General features: G+C 33.5%; 1 protein-coding gene across 4 annotated transcripts; it reads right to left on the reverse strand.

Moving 5' to 3' along the window:
- Positions 1 to 640: 640 nt before the first annotated feature.
- LOC134242081 (uncharacterized) lies at positions 641 to 10,825 on the reverse strand. 4 transcript variants are annotated; one of them, XM_062724104.1, is made up of 4 exons: positions 10,815 to 10,825; positions 3,255 to 4,140; positions 2,053 to 2,220; positions 641 to 1,727 (listed from the first exon to the last, which is right to left on the reverse strand). In XM_062724104.1, the coding sequence occupies exons 2-4, from the start codon at positions 4,094 to 4,096 to the stop codon at positions 1,568 to 1,570; spliced, it is 1,170 nt and encodes a 389-aa protein (XP_062580088.1). In that variant the 5' UTR covers positions 4,097 to 4,140; positions 10,815 to 10,825; the 3' UTR covers positions 641 to 1,567. The 4 variants fall into 4 exon arrangements, with proteins under 4 accessions (XP_062580088.1, XP_062580087.1, XP_062580086.1 ...); XM_062724103.1 differs by lacking the exon at positions 10,815 to 10,825 and adding an exon at positions 6,906 to 7,030; XM_062724102.1 differs by lacking the exon at positions 10,815 to 10,825 and adding an exon at positions 6,087 to 6,221.
- Between the last annotated feature and the right edge of the window lie 1,322 nt (positions 10,826 to 12,147).

The raw sequence follows: 12,147 nt of genomic DNA on the forward strand, positions 1-12,147 counted from the left end.
GCTTTCACATAAGTTACCTAGTAAATCTTTTTTGACCCAGTGGTTCTTCAGATGTTTTATTTTTCAAATAACAGAAATAAGATTTTTAGAAGTAGAGTACTATCAAAGAAAACAAATGGCAAATATATTGATTTTTTTCTTTTTTAATTCTATAATTAAATGAATTAAATGATGCAGCTTCATGTGTTAAGGCCAGAATAAAAATATTCCTAGATTCTCATCCCCGCCCGCCCCGATTTTATACCCCCGCCTCGATTTTTTTTATTTCTGTTTTTCTTCGTCTTAATTCTGATCGGGATCAGTATTCATCTACCATTCTACTTTCGTTTTAAATTCCCGAAAGTCGACATGATTTTGACAGCTGAAAAGATAGTAATTGCTGTAATACATGCATATATATTTTAAACAAGGGTCATAGGTTGAAAAAGATTGGTGATGATGTGATGTAAGAGATAATTGAACCTTTACTATATGACTTTTATTTGGGAATTGTAGATAAAATTACACCGATTGACCAGGTCAATAAAAAATATGCAAAATTGAAAAAATAAAAAAACATAAAATAAAAGCCGCCGGCCCGCCTCGATTTTTAAAAAAATTCGGATGAGAATCTAGCAATTTATTTATTATGGCCTAAAGGAAACAAATCTGTATTTAAACATTTTTTTAAAAATATCTGTTTAACACGACATAGATTCTTCCTTCAAACTGACTGTGAAAAAAATTTCAACAACACAGCATCATATCACAAAAAAACATTGAATCAAATAAGCAAGTGTTTCATGATGTTTAAATAAAATAATCAAGGTAAAAATTCATCTTTTAAAACAACTTTCTAAATTCTATTTCTGTAAATATTGTTGAAATATACGTTTTGCATTTAGAGAAAAAAAAAGAATTCTTCAACTTTACATAACACAACCTTGTGAACAATAATATGAACTTTGTTTTTGTTCTTAAATCTTACATGTTTATGTAATAAATTAATTTTTCATAAAATTATCATTTGATACACTACAATTATTATAGCACCATTAAGAAAGTCTTCAGAATTTTTGTTTTTAAAAAAATCACAACCAGAGTGGAGTATTCAGTAATGAACACATATTCCTTTTTTCTCAATATAACAACTTCACATATGCAACTGATATTAAACTATATCACTAAATCTTATCATTTAGTGGCCTCCATTTTAGATACTAAATTCTACCATACAGGTATATTCTATTAAACTAGAATTAAGTTTACTTGATATGTTACATGTAAATATATTTTCTCCAACAGAGCTGCTCTAATGTAAATTCACTTTTCTAATGTTTTAAGGAAAAACGTATAAAATTGTGATGCTTAAACACATCATGTTAACAAGATTTGCATTTAAATGATAAAACAGGTATGAACTAAAAGATGCTCTTAAAAATATGAAGTGTGTATCTTAAAAAATGGCTGGGATATAAAAATAATAAACAGCAACAAAAAGTTCAAAAGACAAAAACTAAGGAGACTGGATACTTGAGATTACGGTCTCTGTAGACAAGGGCAGATAACTGTGTCCTGATGACTAGATTTACCAGTTTTCTGATCTCTGCATCATTCGATTCACTTTACGTGGCGTTGACACTTGGTTGGTCTCCCCTTTCATGATGGAAAACATCTCTGATGACTGATTTTTCTGATAAGAAAATCGACCTTCCGGTCGCATGCGAGGTGGTGAAGTCTTGGGTCTCCTGAAATCAGAAAATTCTTCTTCATTCATTACTATCTAAAACATTATACATTCAAGACTAGTTCTTAATCAAACTTCTCATAATTCTGGAGAAGAATTTGAAAATGTGAATTACTGATTGAAAACATGACATCAATACTGACAAATGAAGAATGTTTTTCAGCACTATTACACAATTGTACTGTTATAACAAAATGATTCTTTAAAAGTCAATGTCAATCCACAATTTTTCTTATCAAATCACTCCAAATAAAGTTCTGTACTCCAAATTTTCCTTACTAATCATTTTTGTTTATTGACTGGCTCAATGTATAATTCAAACTTACGGTGTCTCTGACTCCTGGAGTTGTGGGGGTACCTTGGGGGTGCGGACAGACGGTGGGGGAGCCTCCATGTCCATGACCTGGAGATTTCTGATGTGCTGTTCATGGTATTTATCTGCCACGCGGTCACCTTCTGGCCTTGACCTTACCACAGGAGGAGTTTCATCCCAGCTAGAAAAAAGTCATCTCTCTTCTTACATACATTGAAGAAACCTAACTGCACTGTTAATATGATAACATATAGTAAAACTCTTCTTTCTCAAACTAAAAAAAACTTTTTTATACAAAATATAGAAGCCCATAGATAGAACTTGGAACTAAACTTTACATAAGAGTCAAGACTGGATTCATTTGATATAACCTTAATGTGTTTAAGATCCCAAATTCAAGTATGTATCAGGGTGCAATTTGTCAACACAGGGTTCGACATTAACGTTAGTCCGTTAGTCTCAGACTAATACATTTTCTTTCGGACTAATAAATTTTGTGGCTAATTAGTCCGAACGGACTAATTAATTTTTCTGGGAAAAAAAAAAAATTTACCGATGTTCAATTCTCGACAACTTTCACTGGAAAAACCCGTATTTATTTTTAGCTTTCTAGCTTCTTGGCGGGAAGTTACGTGATTTTTAGGACTCGATTGTATGAAATTAAACATTTTAGCGATCATGATTTAGTATGACACATAAAAAAAGATGTCGGAATCATGTATAGAGAAAAACGAATGAGATCGGGAATACGACCATAGTTCCTGATTGCGAGATTTTCAACGAATCTTGGTATAAAACATTTCATGTAAATTTTTTGATTATTTCAAAAAAAGTATAAAATTATTTATATAATTGACGGACTCATAAAATTTCCCGTGGACTAGTGAAAGTAAAGAAACACTAGTCCGACCGGACCAATGCCTAAAAAAGTTAGTGTCGAACCCTGGTCAACATGAGTCAGAAATTCAATATATTGTTTACATCAATTACCTGATTAATTACAAAAGAAATATACACTGTAAAATGCAGTTTAAAAGTCTATTCATGTTTTCCTCTTTATGCAACAATTAAAAGATTAATTTCAATGCTTATCTGACATTTAAATATCCTGGTACAAGAATCCAGGATACACTACAGGCAGTTTGATTTCTATTGGAACATTTCGTTTTATATCTAGTGGCCTTTATATCATGAAAATAAATCTACAGTACTTACCCTGGTCCCTGGGACTCTTGGTGTAGCTTGTGGACCTTAGGTTCGTGGTCAGGAAGACGTCCCTCCATCCTCAGCATTGGTCCCATATCCTTCCCTTGGTATTTCTCCTGCACCTCCTCCCCTCCAAAGTAAACCTTGGGGGCGGGCTGCTCGGGTAACGGGACATCAGCGTAATTGTTCATCAGCTTACTTACAGTCCCCTTGTTTCTCTCGGCATATTCCTCTGCATCCATCCCTTTCACTTTTGGCCCTTGTCTTCCATCATCGACACGGAGATTCCCGTAATTCACCATCAGATCCTTCATGGCTCCCCCTTTCCCTTTGTCCGCCATTTCTGCAGCTTCGGCCTTCACAGATCTTGGATGTACAGCTTTCTTCACGGGAGGATCAGCATATCCCCCCATACACTCACCCATCACCCCTTTATTGACCTCAGCTACCCTCTTAGCCTCCTCTGTTCTGAGTCTCTCCCCTGGGCGAGGAGATTCATACTTTTGATTCTGGCTGTAATCAAACCACTTTTCCATGGCGCCCCGATTCCTGTTGGCGTACTCCTCTGCCTCTGGTTTTACCCTGTGGTGGACCTCGAAATCTGGAGTGTTGCTGCCTTTTCCTGACATCAGGTCACCAAGGGACCCTTTATTGTGTTGGGCGTTCCTCCGGGCCTCAGCAGACATGATCCTCTCTCGTGGAGGTGGAGAATGATAACCCTGGCCATTATCATGGCTGAACCAGTTCCCAGCATCCTTCTGTCTGTTGGCATTCTCTGCAGCCTCAGGTCTGACCCGGGGGTGAGGCTTGGGTGTAGGGCTGGGTGTGTATACCCCGTTATAAGTTGACATTTTGTTCTTTCTTCACTCACTCTCACATTGGTCAGTATTGAGGTCTATCAATAATAAAAAAAACATTGATATTACATTTAGTGCATACATACATATATTATACATCTGAAAATCTGGAACAGTTACTATTTCTTTCAAATCTGTACATACAAGATAAACTTTGACATTATTTAAATAAATATAGAGAATTTGTACAAAAATGTTCAAAGAAACAAACATAATTTACCAGCTAGATTCAATGTCTTATGATAATATTCCCCAATCAGATGTGTACTATTGCCTTACAACATGCACAAAGACACAAAGTAACCACTTATGTTTTTGGAACCAAGCAGTGTCTTTATCACGACCGTCTGACCTGTATAAATCTACTACACGTCATTATCTCACACTTAATGCTAACATTACACAACAAGTCTCTATCAAGGTACCTCTAACTTTTGACATTTAATTTTTATTTCTACCCAATAACACTGTAAACTGCTTTCCCATGGGAACAATTCCCCTGTTACCTATAAAGTGTAGTTTAATGATAAACAGTTTTTCACAGGTATACTGTAATAACCAATTGAGTTTCTCCTCAGAATGTCATTGCAGTGCTTTATTCTTTTAAGAGGTAGGGGGTGTCACTGGATTTCATGGACTATAAAGGCCTCAACATGCAGCAGACAATACGTGATCCTTAGGGGGGCTGCTTACCGTGGTGAAGTCTGGTCAGTTGTGGCCGTGACAATACACCACCCCGGGGGAAGGAATATTAACAAAAGTAACTGTAGTGTGTCTGAAGTAGGTCTGTCAATGAGTGACCAATATCTAACTTCTAGTTCCAGTATATAGGACTTAAGAGGTACAAAGTTACACGTAATGTGTACAGTACATGTCTCTGTGATAAGGTACATGTATGTAGATCAGCTGTGTTTTAACATAATTCTGGATCAATCAAGCAAACATAATTACTTTCCTGAACAAGATTGTGAATCATCATTGTTCGGTGCTTATGCCTTGTGGACAGCATTGTACAGTGATTATCATAGCAAGCTGTACAAAGTTTATCACCTGTCTGGCTGTACACACCTTTGTGAAGATGTTCTCTTGTCTAATTCAACAGAAAAAGGAATGTGTGTAAATACAGCACTACATTAATCTTTATCTTAAAAACTGACACTGTCATCCCTGACACAGACTGACTTAAAATTTAATTAAAGCATTCCTCACCTACAAATAGCAGCTACATGGAATATTTTACCTCAGACAAGTTAAATAACAAGCATAGAAACTCCGTCATCTCTTCTACAGAAAGATTTATACATGTAGCATGTCGATGTGATTATATGAAGCAATAAATATAACACCATGCCTCTCACATGTAAAGATAATTGTCAAGTCGGAAAATCTCAATAAACATGATGAAGTGCACTTTCTGATAAAGGCTGATATCAGACTAATACATCCATTTTATAAAGTATTCAAAAAAAAACAAAAAACTTGCCAATGGCAATAGTCAATGAACAGAATTAAAAAATAAAAATACACTTACTAATCTAATGAAATATCCCTTTTTGGTCTATACATGTAATTGTATCCCATTTACATGGGACAAACACATTAAAAAATCACCCATTATCAGACTTGAGTCCTCTCTCCACCTTAGGTTTTTTATTATAACATCATTTTCACTCAACCATGAAGTCACTTAAGCTGTTATAGACTTTTACCTATCTATATCTTGTACACCTTGACAAAGGGACAATTATATGAATGAAAAATTTAAATGACGTCGAAAAACCATCCTTAGCCTTCATAATACAGGAATAATAAATCCAATTTAATACCTTTCGAATCTGCAAAAAATAATTAAGTGTAACAGATCATATACAAGTAAGTATCCCTTGACATGCTCAATGGAAAATACACTGACTTTAATCCCTAGAGTATGCATAATTAATTTAACCTATCTGTTGATTACATGTACAGTGCTGTATTTACTTACATTTAAGAGTGTTGATACTTAATCATACAAGAGCTCCAACAGAATCAACCTAATCTTGTTCCATGTTTCTATTACAAAACAAATCAATTCACATGTCGACACCAAACTAATTGGTTCAATTTAAATTCCGATTAAAGCTAAACAAAGACAATGTTGCAACCGTCTAGTGTACACAAAGTGCACTCATGCCCATCAACCAAAATATGTCAAAGAGTTGAACAAATGTGTTACAGGCTTACAGTGGTTTCTTTTAGCACTCTTAATCATGTTACTCGAATCAGGTCATATCTGCATTATATATAAGTGACTTTCAATACAACTTTTAGCATATTCAGAAGTACACTTGTATGTGCATAGTGCATAATTTTTTAAATGTTGACTGTATTAAAATAAGTTTTAAAGATAAGATTAAGGTAAAAAATAACTTAGGCCTATTTGATTATTATAAGGCTATTTTGTTTTTGTAAATAGATTTTTCAATGAAATAGTGAATTATATAAATTTTTGAATAAAAAAAAATACATGAATGCAATCCACATGATCCATACATCTTTGCTAGCCAAGGATTTCTAGTCTGATTCTCTTGGTTTGTGAGGAGACTAGTGGATCAGGTATCCGTAGACTGTGGAGATGGCAGTACCAAATGCCAGTGTTTTAATTTGCTTGTTTTGACCAATGTGCACAAACTTTGACTCATGTAGATAGTGTGTAAAAGCATACCAATGCATTTAGCATCCCCATGGAAAGAAGAATGAATGAAAACAATGAGAGCAGACCTAAGGAATCTAAAGGAAAACAAAGGAGATACATTGTACTAACCAGATCAACCTACACTGCCCCATGCCTGGGTAAGCCATGTATACAAATCCCAGAGAAGAAATGTTAATGAAGAAGTAAAACTGTGTCTGTTAGTGCTTCCATATGTTTCTCATCACACAGTCATCAACATATCGAGTCTGCATTTTGAAAGCTACACCTTTTCAGAATACCGGTAATTAGACTCTACTTACGTGATAGAAGACACCCAATTTATTTTTTATTTCTTTCCAACATAACCATGATAACAAATAAACAAGTGCCTGAACATATAAAGCAAGATTAAGATATGGGGAATTCAAGATGTGGCTTTACATCTTTACAGGATGTTCAAGTATGCATGCCAAAAAATGAATATTTGGACCTTAATGAAAACCAATTAAAATCATCCCGATTTTGATTCCTTAATAATAAAATGACTGTTTATTAAATGAAAGATTTCCATTTCCATACTTCTGTTCATGAAAAGACCGAGTACAATGTTAAACTACCACTGGTAGTTTAACATTGTACTTAGCTGCAGAACTGTAGCTCTCTGAAAAAATATTTATTGATAGACCGGAGAGCTACAGTGCCACCCATTGAAAAAACTGTATATTTATTGCGCACTAAAAAGTGCGCTGTTTTTCAATTTATTTCTGCATGTTCTTAAAACTGTTATTTCAAAATATTACTAACCGTGTGTTCCTAACATATTCTTTCACTGTTTCCACAACAAAACATTCTTCATAATTGTTTTTATGAGCCCTCCTGACCCTAAAATTGAGATCATCAAAAATTTTGCTTATTTATACTGCCATTTTGGTTTGCAAGATAATTCGGTCCAACACGCTTCGTACAAATGTAAACTACAAAAGTAATTGATAGAGGAGTAAGGACTTTATTGAAATCTAGCTTTATTTGCAATTGAGGTAAGAATTTGGAAGAATTAATCCAGAAACAGCGCACTTTTTTGTGCGCAATAAATAAACAGTTTTTTCAATGGGTGGCACTGTAGCTCTCCGTTCTATCAATATATATTTTTTCGGAGAGCTACAGTTCTGCAGCTACATTGTACTCAGTCTTTGCACATAAACAGAAGTACCAGTAATGCCTATGGAAAAAGGGGTCCTCTGCTATTTAGGTTAAAAAATGAGGGGTAGATAGTCATTTCTTTTCATATTTATTCTTAAAACAAAGCATCTATTTTTGTAAAAATGATTCTTGACGTTGAACATAAACTGGAATTTCAGATCTTAACTGAGGAGCATTTTGATTTATAAAAAGGTCAACACTATAAATTAAGACTAGTCAGGGAAGCAGAAACAAACATATTTTTTAAACCTAAAGCAGTAGAAAAGTAGATCACCTGACTTAATTAGGAGCATAAAATTGAATTTATTATTCATCAAGTTCTTCATTATTATAAATGATAGGTGTACACTGATAAATGATATTTGTTATTCATAAACTAGAACTATAATGAAGCAATATACAATTTCAAAGGAGTTCTGAGTACTAATTTATGCTAATTTTTGCCTGATTTATGCCTTATTTTTGACAACATAGGATTTTTAAAAATTTAATAATTGTTTATGATTATAAAGTTGTAATTTGTACTGGTGACTTCATTAAACAATTGAACAATGTCTGTGTTAATGATAAAGGACAATTAATGGTCATATATTTGATATGCTATTTTTCTTTTTATGCGCCCGGATCGATATCATAGATCGATTGCACATATTGTTTTTGGCCTGTCTGTCTGTTGTCAACTTTAAAGGTGCATAGACACAGATTTGAAGTGGATATTTTTTTGCCACTTTTCCTAAGTATTAAAAAAAAAATTAAAATTTATGAAAGTGCAAGGACATGTCAATCAAAACAATCCAAAAATTTAAAGTTTCAATAACTTTTAGATGAAATAATATTTTTTGTGATATTATTCAGAAAATATTAACTTCTAATCTGTGTCTATGCACCTTTTAACCTTCAAAGACTTCAGGATTACTCCACTAATTAAGCTCTTTTAAATGACATCAAGGTCAATGACCTTGTGACCTAAGCTGTGGAATGACCTTGTGACCTAATCTGGGATCTAAACGTTAAAAACAGCTTTTTCAATTTTTCGCCATAACATTTAAACCATTAGGGCTGAAACGATACGCCCCCTCCACGATACGATACGTATTGCAATACTTGTGTCACAATTCAATTTTTTCAATACGATACAATTTCAGAACGAAACTATTCATAAGGTTAAAGAAAACATATTCAGATTTAAAAAAACAAAGAGTAAAAGGTGGTGATACAATAGAAATATACTACCAGGGGTATGCAATCTAAAAATTCAAGTACTAGCCCACAGGCTAGTGGCAGCAATAAAGTTACTAGCCCCAAGTACAAAGATATTAGCCCAAATATAGGGACAAAAATTAAAATAAAACAAATGTTGAAAAAAAATTAATCATTGAAAAAGTCAGGGTACTAAGGTCAACCTTTTGAAAATTAAAATTTTATTCTCACTATTAAAATTAAATCATATAAAATTAATGATTATGACAGAAAATAAAAATGAATTTAAGAAAAAACATCTGAAGATCTTTCCTTTTCTGATTATTTTGCACACTCATTTAGAATGAAAATAAATTCATTTTGTTTTCATATTAAATCCTTAAATACACTAGAAATATATTTCATGTGAATCACACTGATCTTTCAGTTGATCGAGTGATCGTAAATAATTTTAATGAGATATCTGCATGTATTTACAATAAACGGAGGAAATTCGGATTAGGAAAAAAAACGATCGTTTTTGGAAGTAAATAAGTCAGGAAGTACTGCAAAATGGAGAAATTATGGAGATTTATTGACAGTAGGAGCATGCTGCCTGGAAAATATTCACTGGTTGGGAATTTGATAGCAAAAATGAGTGAAATACCGGTTGTACTTTATGTATTACATGCGTAGTTACAATTTTTACTAGCCCGAATTTACTACTTTGTTAATTGCACATCTCTGATACTTGTGGTTCTGTTGATTAAGAACACTTTATTCGTGTAAATAATAGCAGAGGCAGCCTACTCTGAAACTTTACCGTCCCAATTTTCTCCCTCGTGTGTGTCAAACTGTTAAAATAAGGTCGAACCCGATCTATTTCAAAGAGTTAACCAAACCCGATTATAAAAAAACGTATCGAACCGAAAATCGAGATGGTGAATCGAAAATTGAACCGAGCACTTATATCGAACAATATCGATATTTCGGTGAATCGTTTCAGCCCTATAAACCATAGGACATGTAGGAGATAGAGACTTTATCTTTGGTATGCATACTCCACTAATTAAGTTCTTTCAAATGGCACAAAGGTCAATGACTTTGTACCTTGACTGTGACCTGTGTATGTGCTGAACTGTGACCTGTGTATGGCTAAAATAGCTTTTTCTAAATTTGTTGTCACCGGGTGCATAGTGTTTCACAAACACATCTTGTTTTTTCCTTCCCACGAAAATACTCAAGCAGATTTCAACATCTCATTGTCCCCTGATACTAAATGAAATTTAAAATTCAACATTTCCCTAAAATAAAGAATGCAGAGCTTTTAAATCTTAACGAATCCCAAAATGCGGTTGTTAATGCAACTTCTGCTGCAAAGTTTAAAAATAAAATGATATATCACCAGTAAGGATACGACTGTTTTTACTTCACCAAAATTAAAGCAATTTTCAGTAATAAGGCCATGTAAAAATTTATAATCTTCAGAAAGGAAGTTTGAACAAGTCTCTACAACAAACTTCAGGTGTTCTGAGCATGATCCATATCCACAATACTTTTGGGAGTGTAATCGTGATAATTTCTTTAGAATATCGTCATATTTAGTAGAAATTTTACACAGTAGTCATTATAGCTGGCTATTAATTGTTAGAAACATACCGTATGTTGTAACTGTCCCAAAATCAAAACAAACCGGCGGCAAAACGGAAAACGGAAGTTCACTTTACAGGGTATGCCTAATGTCAGTAAAAGGTCAAAAGACCCTTTCTACACTGCACACTGACTGAACCAATGTTTTGATATAAAAATGATATAATAATAATTGAAATCTTCTTTTTATTAGCTTATCTCACCTGAGCTGAAAGCTTAAGTGAGCTTTTCTGATCACCTGTCCGTCCGCCCGTCTGTAAACCTTTCACATTTTCAACTTCTCAAGAACCATTAGGCAAACTTGGTACAAAGCATCAAGTCAAGTAAAATTTATTTACAGTCGGCACATGTGTACTGTATAACAGAAATAACACGAGCTGTGCATAATATACGCTATTTAACTGACTTTAACATAATTTACACGAAAATAAAAATTAGTAAAAATATGCATTGTTAGTAAAAAGAAAAATGATATAAATTTAAATGACCCATTAAAATGACACTTTAAGGGAAGAAACAAGAAGTGTTTGTGAAACACTATGCGCCCAGCGGCAACAAAGTTTAAAAAACTACTTTCAGCAGATAAGTGAAAGTCAAGGTCACAAGGTCATTGACCTTGGTGTCATTTGAAGAACTTCATTAGTGGAGTATGCACACCTATGGCACGCCAAATTCACAAAAATGAGATAAACATAGTTTCACAGTCGATAAACTAGGTTTATCGGTTGTAAACTATAGTTTACGGACTGTAAACTATAGTTAACAACGTTAATCTATATTTTACATCCGTAAACCATAGTTAACGCGATAATCTATGTTTCACAACCGTAAACTATACTTAACACTGAAAACAATCATTTGCGATTGCAAAACATAGATTATCTGATAAATACAGTTTCACGATTTGTAAACTATAGTTTACAAACCGTTAACTATAGTTAACGATCTGATAAATATAGTTTCACAATTTGTGAAACTATGATTAGCAACTCTTAACTATAGTTTACGATTGTAAACTATAGTTTACAAACGTAAATCTATGTTTATCAACAAAATCAATTGTTAACGCTTATTACAGACAGATAAACTTAGATTATCATTCGAAAACTATAGTTAACAACCGTTAAATATAGTTTTACAGATGAAAACTATACTTAACGAATCGTTAACTATACTTAATGAATCGTTAACTATAGTTTACGGTTTGTAAACTATAGTTTACAGTCGATAAACCTAGTTTATCAAATGTGAAACTAGGTTTATCTCATTTTTGTGAATTTGGCGTGCCATACACACCAAATATGAAGTCTCTATCTCTCATGGTTCAAAAGTTATGGCGAAA

This window comes from Saccostrea cucullata, unplaced genomic scaffold, assembly GCF_032062105.1.
Source record: "Saccostrea cucullata isolate Sc308-1 unplaced genomic scaffold, CSIRO_AGI_Scuc_v1 ctg4689, whole genome shotgun sequence".
NCBI lineage: Eukaryota > Metazoa > Mollusca > Bivalvia > Ostreida > Ostreidae > Saccostrea > Saccostrea cuccullata.